At 43.5% G+C, this 18075-nt stretch overlaps 1 protein-coding gene across 3 annotated transcripts in view; it reads left to right on the top strand.

The window, feature by feature from the left end:
* PLAGL1 (PLAG1 like zinc finger 1) overlaps positions 1–18075 on the top strand; it is an 88226-nt gene that overhangs the window by 22860 nt on the left and 47291 nt on the right. For all 3 annotated transcript variants that reach the window (XM_019488378.2, XM_014605494.3, XM_019488381.2), the window contains exon 2: positions 3232–3274. In XM_019488378.2, coding sequence (XP_019343923.1) covers positions 3232–3274 — 43 coding nt within the window. The remainder of the gene's footprint in view (positions 1–3231; positions 3275–18075) is intronic.

Below are 18075 nucleotides of genomic sequence, written 5' to 3'. Positions count from 1 at the left end.
GCTAAACCAGTCTGTAACCAAACAGACATCCCCTGGGCTCTCCCTGGGGGGAGGGGGCAGTAGAACATTCCTACCTTCCCTCCCACAGTGTTGATCTGGGGGGGCATGGCCGGGCCCCAGCAGGACTCTCTGATTAGGGAGGGGTTCCCCACCCCCTCCTGACCAGCCCAGCATGGAATTGATAACACAACATTTATCAGCCCTAACTTAGTGTTTATTGCCCCATTAAGAAAACAACAGAGGGATATTACCAGCTACCTGTTGATTCTGCTTTGTCCTGTCTGCCACAGCATGGACCATAGCCAGCATGTGGTCTGCTAGCTAATGCTGTGCGTCTGTGTAAGGCAGAGGGGACGGCCAAGTCCCTGCCTAGTGGGGAGGTGGGGGGGCAGAAGCCAGGCAGATGCCTGCAGTCTCTGCCGGAGCTGCAGCCAGGGAGCAGAGGGGAGGGGCCAGCCCCACCCAGCCCAGAGAGATTGCCGGGATGCGGGGGGGGAGGGGAGGGGTGTCTGATTTAACTTAAACCAGCAAGGGATCTGGGACAGACATTGCATAAACCAGATGGACTCAAATCAACTAGGTTTATCTCAAACCCATTTCACCCATTTTCAAACTGATTTATGTGCACTGAACATCTGTTCTGTTACAGATTTAAACCAATTTCTGATCACTTAAACTGGTTTATGTTTATGTCTGTCCCTAGCCTAAATCTATACTTACTTGCCATGCCTTTGTCATTCACAGGAAGCAACAGGGTAGCTAGACTCAAAAGGCAAACGTCTATTTCACCTAGTGGGCAACTAATGTGCAGCTCATGATTGACTCTGAGCTATACAACTAAAGTGTATGAGCAATTCTATTACAACCTCTGGGCACATAAGTGTCCCTATTATAAGACCATTGATCATCCTTCAGAGACGCAGTAGAATGAATTGCTCCTACACAATAGTTGGATAAATGAGAGACCATTACAAGCTGCACTTTGGCCATCAATTGAGTGAAACAGAATTCTGCCTGAGGGCAGTTTAAAAATATTACTTTTTGTCAAAGATGTATTTTGCGACGTGTGGGGTCAAGGGAGGGGGTCCCATAGCCATCAGAGGAAAGGGCTCTTTGCTCTACAGACATCTTCTCTTTGCTTCATTTCAGAGCTGTCACATGGGCACACTTTTAGAGTCTGTGCTGTCCATTTAGTTTCTGCCATTGTCAGCTAGTCTGGGAGAAGTGCTTCTTCCCAGGGTGTCAGGAAAGCGCTGCCTTCTTTGGCATTGCCCTTGGTTTCCTGGCAGCCAGGAATGAGTTATGGCTTCCAGCAACAACATAGTGATTGTCAGCCATAAGTTATCTGGGGTAGTTTTAGTTTCCTTTTATATGGGATTTTTATTTGTTTTTGTTTTCTTAATGTTTTGGTTCAGCTGGTTTAAATGTATTCTACTTCTCTTTTTACTGTTTTTCCTGCCTCATGATGCTCTTCATGTTCATTCTTGCCACTTCCTCCTTCCCTTTGTGCCTATTTCTACCCCAGCCCTGCTGCTCTTTTTTCCATCATCCTTATCATCCTTTTCTGCTGTCACTTTCCCTTACTCTGCTTCTTTAAGGTGAAAAAATATTTCCCTTACTCCAAAAAACTGAATTAGAAATAGGTTAATGTAACTTGTTTTTTAAAAATAAGGGTGACATTCTGGATGTATCTTAAGCTAATGAGTAAACCTCATTGGCTTCATAAAGGATAGGATTGCACCCTATAATTGGGTCTCATTCACTCACTGACAGGTCTGAGTCCTGTGCAGAGCATACCAAAATGATCACATCAGCATCCGGCCTGCTGACAAGTGACCCTGTGGCTTGCAAAGGATTGCTGCATCTGATTTGGCCTTTTCAAACTGAACCCTTTCAACTAGTTTCACCTGTTCCTACGTAATGTTGATTTATTATTGTATTATATATCACCAGGAAACTCTATCCAAGGATCAGGGCCCCATTGCACCAAACACTCTACAGATATATCTAAAAAACAGTCTATGTCCCAGAGCATTTATAATCTGTGTTTCAGACAAGAAGCACAGGTGGATATTCAGGAAAAGAAGTACAAGATGTCAAGATGAACAAGGTTTAGCAGCATGCTAGAAATATCAAAAAATGTTACGAAATTGCAGACAAAAGGGCCTGGTCCTGCTTTAGCCAGATCCCTTTAGTTTTGCCTGTGGGAAACCTCTAAAACTAGGCATAGGAAAACCAGTTTCAGGCCATGGACAGACATACTCTTGTGGCACTACACTACAAGTGCCCTGGCACTAAAAATATAGTGGTACTAGGCACAGATAGAGCAGAGCTAGGTACAGAGCTCTACCTGAAGTACTATAAAGGTGCTGCAGAGGCATTCAATGGCATGCTTTCCAGCCAGGGAGTGATAGGAGTGGCTTAGCCCTGTGGCTCTGTGCTTCCCACACCTGGCAAGCAGGGCTGCAGCTCCCTGGGCATGGGTTATCAGTAAGTGTGAGACTAGACCAGGCTCACTATGGGCCAAGCCAGTCCCAGTCTCAGTCCTGCACTCACTGACAGCTTAGTCTTAGGGAGAAGCAGGTTGTTCCTAGAAGGGTGGACAGATGGATACTGCTGGATACTGGGAGAGTGAGAGGCATGTGGAACTATGGTGCACTGGACAGATGTTACATTTAGTGCTATAAAATACAGTGCTACAAAAAAATTTGTTTAATCCAGGAACATTTTTGTAGTGCTACAGGAAACATGCATGTCTGTTCTCTTGACTTCTGTAGCCCCCGTCTAAAGCCTCTGAGGCAAAAAATAGCAATTAAGGTGTAAAAGTAGGGGCATTAAGGAATGCTTTTGTATACAGTTTTCTGTGAGTGAACAGTGTATGGTGAATAACATTGGTTAACCTTTTGGAAATCAAAGGTAGTGAATAAAAAATGGTTACTCTCTCTCTCCAGAATAAAAAAAACTCTTTCCCTATTAAACCACTTCAGAAAAAATCCATGTGTCTCATAAGGAATGGAGCAACTATTTATAGATAAGACTGAAGTTCTGTGTTAAATTTACGTTGTCCCTTGTGTGGGCTCTTTCAACTGCAGCAAAATCAAAAAGTAAAAACGTCCTTATAATACTATGATTCTACAGTTGGCAGTACATATGATTGTTTCTTTCAGTGCTAAACATGTATATTGCTAATGTAGAAAACTGACGCTTCTTTTTTTTACTGTCTTTATATAGGTGTTCTTTGGCTGCTCTGTAAACATGTCCACAGACCTTCTATGTAAGTAAATTTCCTTCCCCCAGTAAGTTTTAGCACTACTTTTTTAGCAAAATACTTAGGTGTACTCAGAATGAATGCCTCATTTTGAATATCATGTCTGCTTTTTTAAATTAGTGTTTCCGAGAAGACCTCTGCAGAATTCTAGTATTAATTAGGGGACCGATTCTTTTGGTAAGGTACTACTCGGATGCATCTACACATGTGCTTTACTATGGAGTTAACTAATTTGCTCTGCAATAAAATATCAGTCTACATGTGTGCTGATATTAGGATGTAGTAAATTAATTAACTCCTTCATAGGATAGTACTGTTGGGGACAATAGTATTATGGTGAAGTAATTTACTCTTCCAAACCTCATGTGTAGATGGTGACAGGGGCTATCTACCACCAGGCCCCACACTTTAGCATTCTTGAGCCCTAGTCAGCCCCTCTGCTGCCTGACGCTGCCACCCGGAGCCTGGGGCTGACTTCCTAGGTCTCCTTCCAGCCCAGGGCTGCTCCGCCCTGGCTCAGAGTGTTGCATTCCTGGGCACATGTGTAGACTCTGCACCTGGGAGCAGTTTTCTCTGTGAGAACTGTTTTGGAGTTGATTACGTCACGTTAATTGCACATGTAGATGCACCCATTGTGATTAAAGTTGTTAAAATCTGGAACTTGATTAGTAGAACAGATGGAGATTTACAGAGACTTCAATATTGCACTTCTGTCTAAAAAAAGTTTTATCAGCAGTTGCTAAAAGTAGCACGTAAGATTACTATGAGTGAATGAGAGGAGAGAAAAAGTTCTCACTCCTTTTCCCTGTGGTTATTTTTTACTTTCTACATTTGACAGCATGTTTTATTTTATTTCACTGTTGTCAGTTCAGCTGTTTTTTTTCTCAGCAACAGAGACAAAAGGAAAATAAAATTGTAAAACCACAGAAATTGTCAGTGTTGTACCTGAGACTCTTATTTTACATTCATTTTTAAGTTAACTTGATGTTGATTGTCCCTTTATGTAGTTTAAAAAAAAAAGACATGACCTGGTAGTAAATATGTTAACCATTAACATGCTCTTAAATGAGAGGAAGATCACACATGCATCAGGAAGGGCTTAGCTCTATGAGTCTGATTGTGTTGAGGCACCCTCACAATACTATTAGCATGGCTAAGACAGAATTGTTTAATTTCAAACTGTCTTGGGACCTTATTGTTTTTTCTGAACATGGTAAGCCTCAACTTGTGTTTGAGAGATGCAGTGAAAATATGGTTGTAATCCAGGAAAATGACTAGCAAAAATGGATCAACTGTAGAGTAGGGAAAAGATTTCAGACACACTCTGCTCTTCAGTTTTGGCCATTACACAGATATGAATAGGTGCACTACATGCCCAAAAGTTTGTCTAACATCTCTCCCACAGTTGGTCTAATAATAGATATCACCCCCCCCCGCACAAAAAAAAAAAAATCATTGCCTCTCAGATCTCCTATATCTCCTGGACTGTCATGGCTATAATGCTTTAAACCTAGCAAATATAGTGCATTTGTATTGAACAGATGTTTTCCATCTGTGTGTTCAGGTTCTACTAGGTGACTTGAGAGACAAAAAATAAATTTTTACTCTGGCTAGCTCTACTAAGCCAGTGCAAAGAGGTCTGTATTTTGTTGTCGTTCTGGCATTCTCAAAAAAGTTGCTCTACTAAGTCAGTGAAAACTGCAGGATTGCAATCTGGCTTGTGGTATCTTGACTGCTGGTGATACTTCCCTTCATTCTGCATCAGTGATAAACATATCCTTGTCCTCCCTGTCAACCAGACTATTGTCTGGAGCTCATCTTAGACTCTCATAAATGACATATTCAAATTTTCCCATTTGCTACTCTTCTCTAATATCCTTCCCTTCTTTTTCTGTCCAGACAGCTTGTCCAGACAGCATTTTTGCTTGTCCAGACAGCAAGAATCACCATCAGCATCTTTCTCATTGACTGCATCTATTGCAAGAGTCTCCTTTCTGGCCTTGAGAACCTCAGGTTCTACTGCTTGAATTTTTGCTAAGTACAGACACTCAGCTAATCCCCTTTTCTCATCGTTCTGACTATAATACCTTCTCTTTGAATTTCACCACTATGGCAAGTTCAAACTTCCTGGCATTGCCTTCAAGATCCTACAACATCATCCTTTCTAGCTTTTCTAATTTGCCCTATTATTAGGCTACTTTTACTGGGATGTATCCTGTCCTATTTTTTTGCCAGTGGTGACTTGTTTGTCTGCTTTTCCAAGAAACAGCTGTATTTCCTTCTGTGAAGCCTTTTCTGGTATAATCTGCCAAGCCACTGTTCTCTCTCTCAAATACTTCTGAAAACCCATTTCATTTCTGATGCCTACAATAAACTTTTGTCAATTAGATTTCTACTTTTGTTTTCTATTCTATCCACTTATCTAGTGTAAAAAATATAGTATGTGTAAATATATGTATGCTTTGTTATCCTCCTCTCTACGTTCAGGTGAAACCCTATCAACAAATAGAGGAACCATGGGAAATAGTATATGTAGACAGTCATAGGAGGGAAACTTTGGAAATTTGATCAGGTCTGTGTGATTTCCATAAAAGAACAAAGAAATATTTAGATTGTTCTTGATAATTGAAACCAGATAATAGACATACATAGACTAATGGTTGGCAGATACATTGTAGAGTTGATATACCTGTTGAAACAGACACACTGGAGAAAATAGACAACTTTTGAACAGTTAAATACATTTTAGCTTTAGGAAAAGATGAGAAATAAAGATTTATAATGGATACAGTAAGCTTGGAGACATCTTGTGTAACAGAGAATACTACCTATTCTGGTCTCTTCATCCTATTTTGCTAATTTATAACTTAGGTCCTGCTGCTGCTTTGGCTTTTTGCTCCAGAGATTGTTTGTCTGGAAGCACACACATTTGTGCTTGTTGTTTGTCATGAGAAAAGATTGCATTGCACAATTAGTGTTTGGAGAATTAATTCTAAATCTATATCTGTCGTGTGGCAGGAGCTCAATGACATTTATTGTTTAATCCTTTACACAGAGTTCCTAGTTGCATCTAAATGTAGTGAGCAATAAAAAGAGGACTTCTCTGTTTCTCCCAGTTCAACAGTGTAAAATCCTTATGTAGATGTTGTAATTACATTTCTAATCAATAACCTTGGAAATTTTACTTGAGACATTTTGGATTGGGATAAATAACCATGTAGGCTTGGTTATTGTAATATGTTCTATCTAGGACTTAAACTGACAACCTTGAAAAGCTTCCCTTTATTTAGAATACAACAGTCTTCTTACTAAACAATGCTGGTGGTTAGTTTGTTATTTCATTATCCTACCTTTTTCTGTTCATTTCTGGTACTCATATGACCAGAATCATCCTGGTATCTGAGCACCTCACAATCTTTAGTATATTTCTGCTCACAACTCCACAGTGAGGTAGAAAAGAAATATTATCCCCATTGTGTATCCATAGATGGGGAAGTGAAGCAGACAATCTAAGGCAATGGATAGGCATTACATTTGTGTCAGGAAATATGCCCTTTTCCTGGCACAAAAAGTGAGCTTACAAACATTTAAGTGATTTGTGGCAGGAAAAACACCATGACTTTGCCACAAACTTGTTAGTTCTCTCAACCGGTGACTTCTCCAGCGGGACAACTTTCATAGCATCATGGGTAATGTCTGTCCACATGGCACTGTCCCTAAAACTCTCAGCATCCCACAATCCCATACTCTCCCTCCCTCCAAGGGGGAGAGAAGGAGAGTGCTGGCTCCCTGATCGCTTGCCCAGCAGCAAGCTGTTGTAGAGCCCTGCCAGCCAGTTCTCACGGCTGCTTGAACAGTCCCAGAGCATCTCAGCACTGTTCAGGTAGCAGTGGGAGTTCCCATACCCTACCCTTACCCCTACTCAGATCTCTTCTCCCCCACCCCTCAAGTGGGTAGAGCAGGCAGGCAACAGAGGGATGATGTTAGGTTTAGGGTGAGGGGATTGCCTGACAAGAGCTGGAGCTCTAGGAATGGTACTGCCGGGAAGGGGGCTGTCCTTGGTAGCTTAGGCTTTTCAGCAGTTGATAGATGATTGACAGCCTGCCCTCTTCCCAGTAGAGGACATTTTCTGAGCTCCCTTTGGGATGAGAGGCCCAAGGAGCAGCCCCCTGCCATTGGCTGCTCCTTGGGCCCCTCTCCAGTCAGGGGGCTGAAATACCTGTATGTCCCCTTCTTTCCAGGTTTTTCTTGTGCTGAAAATGTCCCAGAAGTTTGCAGTGTTGCAACTAAATGTCTACCCATAGTACATGATGTTACAATGCATAGGGAACGTTAGGTGCCTAACGGAGAAATTTTCAGTTTGTCAGATGAGTGGGAAACCACCTAATCTAGTCATGAATGCAGTGTCTGGAAGAGTAGCCAGGCTAAGGGCCTACATCAGTGGGCACCAACCAGTCGACATCGATTGAGTGGTTGATCGTGGGGCCTCTAACAGTCGATCTCAGTCTGTCAGAGGCTCCACGATCAGGAGAGACAGGATGCACATGGCTGGGCTGAGCCATGCCCCTGCTGGCTGGGCTGGGTGAATGGGGTCAGAGCCTGGGTGGCTTCCAGGTGGGAGGGTGGTGTGGATCAGGGGCCGGTGGGAGGGGTAGGGTGGGAGCTGGGTGAGGGGGGAAGGCAATGGTAGATCCTGGGGTGCTCTTTACTTACCAAAAGTGATCTTCACCATAAAAAGGTTCAAGACCACTGGCCTACAGGGTTAGCAGTCTAAACGTTGGCACTTTTCTCAGCTCCAGATACCAGCTGCAAAACTTCTCCTGTAGATAGGCAATAACTTTTTGTTTCCTACTCATGCTTGATACCACTCACTCAAGCATCTTGTGTTTACCTGTGCCCCTAATTATCATTTGGATGGGCTCTGTGCTGCCCCCTCACATCCCAGTAGCCTGCATCTGATCCTGCAAGTAGCAGTCACTAGGCATAGTCTGGACACATGGATGCTATCATGCCTTGCTGGTAGGATAGGTACTTTTCCAACTCATTTGAAAATCCCAGTCTGGGGTTCCACTTGAACTAGGGCTTGTTAACTATGCAATGGTGTCAACGCTTAGGTGGTTTGCATATACCAAATGGTGGAAACATACCAGATATCCAAGGAAATGGCTAACTGTGTGATCATGGGCTCTCATAAGAGCACTTTTTGCTTTAGTATATTTGTGAGAGATGTGGATGCCAGTGATGGGCATGCTAAGGATCTAGATGAAGGGTGTCAAACGTGTCCTGTGCTACCATTTCCTTTGGCCCATGGGTCTCCCAGAGGGGCTGGAAATTTGGAGCTAGAAACAGCAAAATGATAATATTTTGAAAAGGCTTTGATTCTTATTAATCTTAGAAACCTCAGCCCAGGGTGGATTGCAGAATAAATTTCACAGCCAGGTAGCACAGGAGGCCCTTATTTGCAGCTGAATTTCAGTAACAATGTTATCAAAGTTTGGGATCAAACTGAAAACCAAATGTCCTAATGAAATTTCATCATGACGAATGAATGAGACTGTAAATAGCTCTCTGACTAGTAGCCTTCACCTGGAAAATTAAGAAAAGAAAGAATATTTATGAAAATATTTATGAAATGTCAGATGCTTGTTGGAGCTTAACCAACTAGGGAAGCAACTGACTTCCCTTGGAGATTGTTTTTCTTTCAATCCTTGGATGAACTAGTGTGCAGTATATTATACTGTCCGAATGTGAGGGTTTGTCATGGTTAACATTCTGGACTGTCACTGGAATGTAGGAAGCAGATGAATTTGAATGAACCGTGAGGTGGTCTGCAGGGCTCTTTCCTTGCCTTCAGGAAACCTGTCGCTGTTCCTCTCAGCCAGGCCTAATGAAAGCAATGAAGGAAAGGAGGTGGGTCTTTGATCTCTTTGTTGTAGCTGCTCCCTGGGAACTCTCTGAAATCAATGCCCTGTTTTCCTGAAGAAATGAATGGCTATGCCTAACTAGCTTTGTGAAGCCCTGGGGAATTCACTGCTTCTGTTTATTGACAGCTGAAAAGGAGCACATGGTGCTGAATGGGTCCTCTTGTGAAAACAAGACAGAGCAGAGTTAGACTTTAGTTTAACACTAGGGTACTTGGAAAATTGTACTAAAAGAGGTTGACGTGTTTTCTGCCATCCCACACTAGAATTGCATGATTTTGTCTAAAAATGTAATTTGCAAGCTGGTAAGAACTGTTTCTATTTTCCTTCATATGAAGGATTGTATAATATTTATAGGTTTGTTCCTAATAGCAAAAGTTTTTATTTCAATTTAATGTGTCATGTGAAATACATAAATGGCACTCTGACTTTTGTCTTAACCTGATTTTTTTAAACAAATGCATAACAAGGAGGATGCATAATGAAAGTAAAAGGAAATAATGAATATTAATGGAACTAAAGCGCTTCCTTTAACTGACTAAATTAACTCGCCTTTCATTTGTGTAGGCTGTCACATGCATTACTTCTTATATGTGAGAAGTAACTTAACTGGTTCTCCCCTTTAATAAAGTGTATCATAGCTTTACTATTCTTGAAAGGATGACTAACTGATAGATCTGTCAGGAGACCTAAAATCCCTCAAAATCTATGTATCATTTTAAAATAAACTATCTACCTTACTTGTCTATTTTGAACCATACAAAGCAAAGGAATGGTTTGCCATCATTGTAGTCATACTTTGTGGCTTTGGAGATATGGTTTATTTTCTTTAAAAATGCTTAGTGAAGGAGATGTTAATAAGACGTCAGCATTTTTTATTGATAAAGGTCCAGATTCGGTTTCACAGGAGACGAATACTCTGAATTGTAATGTAAAATTATTGATAAAAATCATATAGAGTAAAGCCCCAACCTTTATGTATTTGGGTTCAGTGGCAAGTGGTTCATGAAATTGTGCCTTTTGGGGAAAAGTGATGCAGCTTATTTTCCTCATATGCCAACTTAAATCCAAGTGCAAACTCAAGATGAAGTGAGTCATGCTGCCTAGTTGTTACAATACAGCAATAGAAGTCAGTATTTTTTTACTATGACCCTGATTTGGCAAAATTCTTAAATATATGTGTAACTGAAAACACTTGAGTAGTTCCACAGACCTTAGCAGGACTGCTTACATGTTTACTGAATCTGGCCATATATTTCTAGCTCTGATAGTAATTCTATCTATGACATTGAACAAGTGACTGTTGTTCAGTCAGTTATTTGATAAAAGCACCAAAAAGCCCCACTGAAGCGCACCATCTATACAGACGTTGGGCAAGCCAGGTCAAACTGATATGATGCCTCTTCCAGGAAAGCACTGCTTTTTGTTTTGTTTTGTTTTCATGTCTATCAGTAGCCTTTGTTTTCCCCAAAGTAAAAATGTATACAGCATATCACTTGTTCTAGGTATATTTGTACATCGTGGCACTAGTATAACTAAGGCGGGATGACTGGGGAAGCAGTCCTTGGTCAACACGTTGCCAGGAGGGGCACGCAAGAATAGCAGCCACTAAAGCTGCTGGCTGGCCACCACTGGTTCTGCCAGCAGCCAGGCCACTGCTCCATGCGCTGCTGCCACCCAGGGTGCAGAACTTCCTTGTTACGCCTCTTCATGTTACAAGCAATTATAAGTTAGGAAAGCAGGGAAAGGCTATTCAGAATATTTTAATTAACCTAATGCTGAATTCTTTAGATATTTCTTTTGCAGATGTTTCCTTACCCTTGAAAATATTCAAAAGAAACATTTTAATTAGCAGTATGACAGATCACACATTTCTCTTAAATATATTAGTTATAAATATATTTGTTTTAAAGACAGCTAATTGGTAGGAGTTCTCTCTCTCTAACTCAAGTATAGCCCTCTTAGATTATTCAATGTATACTCCTGCAGAATGTGATTTGCTTGAAACAGGATGTATCATTAAGCATTTGCTTTACACTGAGATGGAAACCGGGGCAATATTTTGCATGTTTCTGCATTGAAGTGGATTCTAGTTCTAATATTCCATTCTTTGTAAGAGCATTTAAGATACAGGTCGAACCTCAACATTTTCATGGGGGGAAATAACCTGCAAGTATGATTCAGCACAAAATGGGCATCTAAGTGCATAGATCTGTGTGCATGTGCTTCGTTGTGCATTCCATGCTGTTGGTTTTATACATGACACTATGGTTTTTTTGTCTAGATGGTGGGTTTTGAAACTTATAAAATATGCTCCTATAACACATGCTTGTTGTAGCTTTGGAAGTCTTTGGAAGTAGTTATGAGTAAAATGAAGTAGTCTAGTGATACTGGGAACAAAGGGTAATGAGATCAGCCTCCCCACTCTTGCAAACAATTATGCATATGCTTAATTTTACTGACAGGCATGTTGTTGCAGTAAAATAAGGAAGTTCATAGGAAGAAAGTGAAGAGCAGTCATAAATGTTTACAAGGTTACTACCTTAGAGGGCAGATCATGAAACAAGGAAAACAACAGAGTTTAACAGACTTCTCATGTGAGAAAAGCTAAATCTGTGTTAAAATATTCACACACAATAAATTATTGTGTCTATATAAATTAGGCATATGGACATTTTATGGTTTTACTGAAAAATATCTGTTGGCATTACCTCTTTGGCATTGCTCATGAATTAATAATAAAGGTCAAAGTTATGCTGTTAGACCTTTACTGATTAGAATCCTTTAAAAAATAGCTTGTCTGATAAAAGATAACACCGAAAAAAATCCCCGCCTGATGCAGGTTTTCCATAAGTGAATATCCCATCTAAACAGAATTTTTGAAACCCAGTAAGTCATAAAAAACAACATTCCAAGTTTTCAATTGAGTGAGTACAGTGCCAGACTTTTAACTCTGGGGCTAGGGATTCATAGATTCATAGATGTTAGGGTCGGAAGGGACCTCAATAGATCATCGAGTCCGACCCCCTGCATAAGCAGGAAAGAGTGCTGGGTCTGGACGACCCCAGCTAGATGCTCATCTAACCTCCTCTTGAAGACCCCCAGGGTAGGGGAGAGCACCACCTCCCTTGGGAGCCTGTTCCAGACCTTGGCCACTCGAACTGTGAAGAAGTTCTTCCTAATGTCCAGTCTAAATCTGCTCTCTGCTAGCTTGTGGCCATTATTTCTTGTAACCCCCGGGGGCGCCTTGGTGAATAAATACTCACCAATTCCCTTCTGTGCCCCCGTGATGAACTTAAAGGCAGCCACAAGGTCGCCTCTCAACCTTCTCTTGCGGAGGCTGAAAAGATCCAGTTTCTCTAGTCTCTCCTCGTAGGGCTTGGTCTGCAGGCCCTTAACCATACGAGTGGCCCTTCTCTGGACTCTCTCCAGGTTATCCGCATCCTTCTTGAATTGCGGCGCCCAGAATTGCACGCAGTACTCCAACTGCGGTCTGACCAGCGCCCGATAGAGGGGAAGTATCACCTCCTTGGACCTATTCGTCATGCATCTGCTGATGCACGATAAAGTGCCATTGGCTTTTTTGATGGCTTCGTCACACTGCCGACTCATGTTCATCTTGGAGTCCACTAGGACTCCAAGATCCCTTTCCACTTCCGTGCTACCCAGCAGGTCATTCCCTAGGCTGTAGGTGTGCTGGACATTCTTCCTCCCTAGGTGCAGCACTTTGCATTTCTCCTTGTTGAACTGCATCCTGTTGTTTTCTGCCCACTTGTCCAACTTGTCCATGTCTGCTTGCAGCTGTTCCCTGCCCTCCGGCGTGTCCACATCTCCCCATAGCTTTGTGTCATCTGCAGACTTGGACAGAGTACATTTCACTCCCTCGTCCAAGTCACTGATGAAGACATTAAAGAGTATCGGTCCAAGGACCGAGCCCTGTGGGACCCCACTGCCCACACCCTTCCAGGTCGAGACCAACCCATCCACCACGACTCTCTGGGTGCGACCCTCCAGCCAATTCGCCACCCACCAGACTGTGTAGTCATCCAAGTCACAGCCTCTTAACTTGTTCACCAGTATGGGGTGGGATACCGTATTGAAGGCCTTCCTGAAGTCTAAGTATACGACATCCACCCCTCCTCCTGTGTCCAGGCATTTTGTAACCTGGTCATAAAAAGAAACTAGATTGGTCAGGCATGATCTGCTTGCCACGAACCCGTGCTGATTTCCCCTCGGCATAATTTGTCCTGCCGGGCTCTCACAAATGTGAGCCTTGATAATTTTTTCAAAGACTTTGCCAAGGATGGAGGTGAGACTGACAGGTCTATAGTTGCCCGGGTCCTCCTTCCTCCCCTTTTTGAAAATGGGGACCACGTTGGCCCTTTTCCAGTCCTCCGGGACTTGGCCCGTGCGCCATGAGCTTTCAAATATTCCCGCCAGTGGCTCTGCAATGATGTTGGCCAGTGCCTTCAGCACCCTCGGATGGAGCTCATCTGGGCCTGTCGACTTAAAGGCATCCAGTTCTTCCAAATGACTCTGCACCATTTCAGGGTCTATGCATGGAAGTCTGGCGCCTTGCTGCTGCCTCTCTACAACCCCAGTGAGAGACTTGTCGTGCCCCTCACTTAGGAACACTGAGGCAAAGAACTCGTTGAGGAGTTCAGCCTTGTCCCCCTTGTCTGTCACCAATTGTTTCTGCCCATTTAGCAGCGGTCCTATTCCTCCCTGGGCCTTCCTTTTACTCCCTATATATCTAAAAAACAATTTCTTGTTGTCCTTTACTTGGGTTGCCATCCTCAGCTCCATGGTAGCTTTGGCCCGTCTAACTGCCTCCCTACAAGCACAAGCAGAGGAGGTATATTCATCTTTGGTGATCTCTCCCTGTTTCCACTTTTTATGTGCTCCCCTTTTGTCCCTTAGGCTGCTCTGGATTTCTCTGGTCAGCCAGGGAAGCCTCCTGGCCCCTTTCCCTCTTTTGCCTCGCTCGGGGATCGTCTTGCATTGTGCCCGAAGGATCGTTTCCTTAAGGCACAGCCACCCTTCGTGGGCTTCCATCTCTTCAAAACTCCTACTCTGCAGTGCGTCCTTGACTAATTGCCTGAGTTCATTGAAATCAGCTTTCCTAAAGTCTAGCACTTTCACCCTACTAGTTACCTTACCCACTCGCCGTCTTATGGTGAATTCTATTATTAGGTGATCACTGTCCCCCAGATGGCTACCGATCTGGAGGTCCGCTACCATGTCATCTCCCGTTGCCAATACCAGATCCAGTATGGCATTCCCCCTAGTGGGACCGTGTACCTCCTGAGTCAGGTGGAGGTCCTGTACACAGGTTAGAAACCTGCGTGAGCGGTGGGACTTTGCTGTCTGTGACTCCCAGCAGATGTCCGGGTAGTTTAGGTCCCCCATGACTACCGCCTCTTTAGCTTTTTTGGTCTCCAAGATTTGCCTCAGGAGCCCCGAATCTCTTTCTTCCCCTTGATGTGGGGGATAGACATTCAAAAAGCCTGAGCCTGAATTGATTCAATCTTTCCAGGTTAGTCTAACTTGCCTAGATTGAATCAGTTTGCAATTGCACAGACATTCCCTCTGGACTGAAGAAATGCAGGCACATGCCTGCAGTGGCTCAGGCTAGAAGCTGGGTGGTGCTAAAGCAGCCCTTCCTTCCCTTGCACAATGCTGAGCTGAGGTGGGTCATGGCCAGGTCCCAGCAGGACGCTCTGATTAGGGAGGGGTGTAAATCCACACCCTGCCTGTACATTCCCAGGCTTTTCCCTGCTTGCTGCTCAAGGGGTGGGAGTGTTACTAGACCCCAGCCCCAAGCTAGAACTCTGAGGCAAAGGGAGGTGTGCAGTGCATACATCTATTGATGATACTAAGCTTTCTTATCTCTCTCTTCCTGCTTCTTCATGCTGTCTGCAAACCTGACAGGCAAGGGAGCCAGCAGGCAGCTGATAACACAACGTTAATTGGCCCATCAACAAAAAAAAAGCCTCTCTCATTAGTTCAAGCACTTCTTAAACAGCTTTTCCCAAGGGAGGAGCAGAGGGATATTACCAGATGACCTGTTGAGTAGCTCCAAAAAGCCCTAAGTGTACACTGTTCTGTCTGCCTGTCCCAGTGAAACTGGAGACACATACACACACAGATACTTCTTCTCAGCATTAACTAGTATACCACATGCATAGGGTCTGTGTGGTTGGGTCTATGCAGTGGGAGATGGGAGGGAGGGGGAAATCCCCACTTGAGCAGTGAAGGTAGGGTGGAGCAGGGGGAAGCCAGGCAGATGCAGCTTTGCCTGCAGTCTCCCACAGAGCTCTGGCTAGGGAGCCAAGGGGTGGGGCCAGCCCTGTTCTCTGGAGCAGATAGCACAGCCCAGGGCTGCAAAGCATCTGGGACGCTGGGGGACTTTGGTTTAACTTAAAACAGGAAGGGGCCTGGGGGACACATTGCATAAACAGGTTTGACCCAAAACAGTTCAGTCTAATACTACATTCAATCAGGTTTATCTTAAACCAGTTTCAGCCATTTTGAAACTGGTTTATGTGCACTGAACTTCTGTTCTGTTACAGGGTTAAGTCAGTTTACGTGTAATGTCTGTCCCTATCCTGGCGGCTGAAGTTCATTAGCTACAGAGTAAATATAGGTGCTTCTCACTTCATGCTAATTTACTGAGCCAGATTTAGCAAGTGAGGGGAGAATTTACACTCTGTGCATCCAGTGTAACCTCTCTGGTGGGCCTGCCAGTGGTTCACAGGTCATGGGGGGTCAGCAGACCATGAAAGATGACTATGGTCAATCAAATGTATGCAAATACCCATACTTACAATACAAAGGGGTCCGCACCTCTATTCGAAATTTCCAATGGCATCTGAACCTCCACTTGAAACTTTTTAGGGACCCTCAAATGAAAAAAGTTTGAAAACCACTGATCTAGAGGGATACTTGGCCATTTAAAAAAATATAGTATGTACTAAGAAATGATGTGTGTCCATCAACTTAACTTTGTATTTAGACCATTAGGTATCAGGTAGTAATAACTTGCTACTATTATGAGCAGCAAGCAAAAAATGAGCTACTATTATAACTTAGAGCTGGGGTGCTTAACCTTGTGTCAGGTGCAGTCTACAGAGCCATGACATCTGGCTCAGGAAGCACCCCAGGTGCAGAAATGTGGTGTTAGGGGAGCAGTGGCCATTTATACAGCCATCATCCCCTGCTGCCAAATTCCCAAACCCCAAGTCCCATGGTGGGTTGGAATCAGGCTATGCCCCCTTCCTCCTATAGGGCCAAGTTGGGACTACATCAAGCCCTCTTCCCCCCCCACACAGTGCTGGGTCAAGCTCCCTTCCCTCTGCAGGGCTGGGTGGGGCTGCATCAGACCCTGTTCCCATCACTGCAGGGCTGGGCTATGTCCCCTTCCTCACCTTCCCCTTACCCCCACCAGGAGCTGGGTTGGGGCCTGGTCAAGGGAATCTGCATTATGGGTGCAGTGGGAACAAGAGCCCATATGCTATAAGACTCAGTAGTCACCACCTTCCCCCTCCCTAGTGCTCAGTACTCTTCTCTCCCTGGCTGCCCATTGCTTGGCACACTACTGCCCTGCTTTCTGGCATCTCTGCGTAGGGGGCAAAAATTCTTAGTGACCCCTCTGTTGTGTATGCATATCCCCTTCCATGTACATCTTTGACAGGGACAAAGCAGGAAATGCCAGCATTCTATAGAGCATTCTATTGAAATTATTTAGCAGTTTTTGTGGGGTGTTGGTTGTAGCCATGTTAGTCTAAGGACATAGGCAGGCAAGGTTCTTTGGGTAAATGTTATATCTTTTATTAGACCAACTAAATAGTTGGAAAAAATTATTCTGTGCAAGTTTTTGGGCACAAACACCCTTCTTCAAGCAAAGGGAGAGTCTGCTGTTGTGTTGTGTTCTCCTGGATGGAATAGAAGCCAATATGCAAAATGCAGGTCTTTGAAAATGCAAGTGCCTGGCAGTGAGGATAAGAGGCCATGGAAGATGATAGGTGTGAGACAGGTAGGTGGGGGGGGAATATTGATTTGGTAACAGAATGTATCTGGCAAAATGTAGAGAGGTTAACTGGGGATATAAAAAATGTATGCTGCTGTTGAGTTTGGCTTCTTTCTTCTTCATGTTGTGAAGTTTCCATTTCAAACAGCAACATTTGGTATCTTCCATTATTTTGGCGGCGTTGCTTGTAGCTATGTTGGTCTAAGGATATAAGCAGGCAAGGTTCTTAGGGTAATCTTTTAGACCAGCTAACAGAAGACCAACTTTATTAGACCAACCTATCAACATATGTCCACCACTCCCACAATAACTACACCCCACAACAGAACCATCACTTCCTGGATCTCATACCTGCACCTCTCCAGTGTAATACATCTCAAACCAAACAACACTTGCATACCAGAATGAATGCACACCAGAAATCTATCAAAGACAAAAATACCCAATTACCTGCGGGTGCACACTTCTCGCAGGGCAACTGTTCTCTCTCCAATCTCTCAGTTTTAATCCTCAAAGAGAATTTACAAAACACCTTTCATAGATGAGCCTAGGAACTTCACTTCATAAATGCACTGACCACAAAAAAAAAAAAGGACTAAATATAGACATGGGATTTATGGCACATTATAACCTGTCTACCATTTGATAACCCCAGGTAACCTCTCTACATTTTGCCAGCTACATTCTGTCACCAGGTCAACAGTCTTCCTTCCCTCCCCACACCTGTCTCACACATATTGTCTCCCACAGCCTCTAATCCTCACTGCCAGGCACTTGCATTTTCACAGATCTGCATATTGACTTCTATTCCATCCAGGAGAACACAAAACAACAGCAGACTCCCCCTATGCCTGAAG

The sequence above is a fragment of the Alligator mississippiensis genome, chromosome 1, assembly GCF_030867095.1.
Source record: "Alligator mississippiensis isolate rAllMis1 chromosome 1, rAllMis1, whole genome shotgun sequence".
Classification (NCBI taxonomy): Eukaryota; Metazoa; Chordata; order Crocodylia; family Alligatoridae; genus Alligator; species Alligator mississippiensis.
The sequence above is the reverse complement of the archived record's forward strand: the minus strand, read 5'-3'. Positions and strand labels throughout refer to the sequence as shown.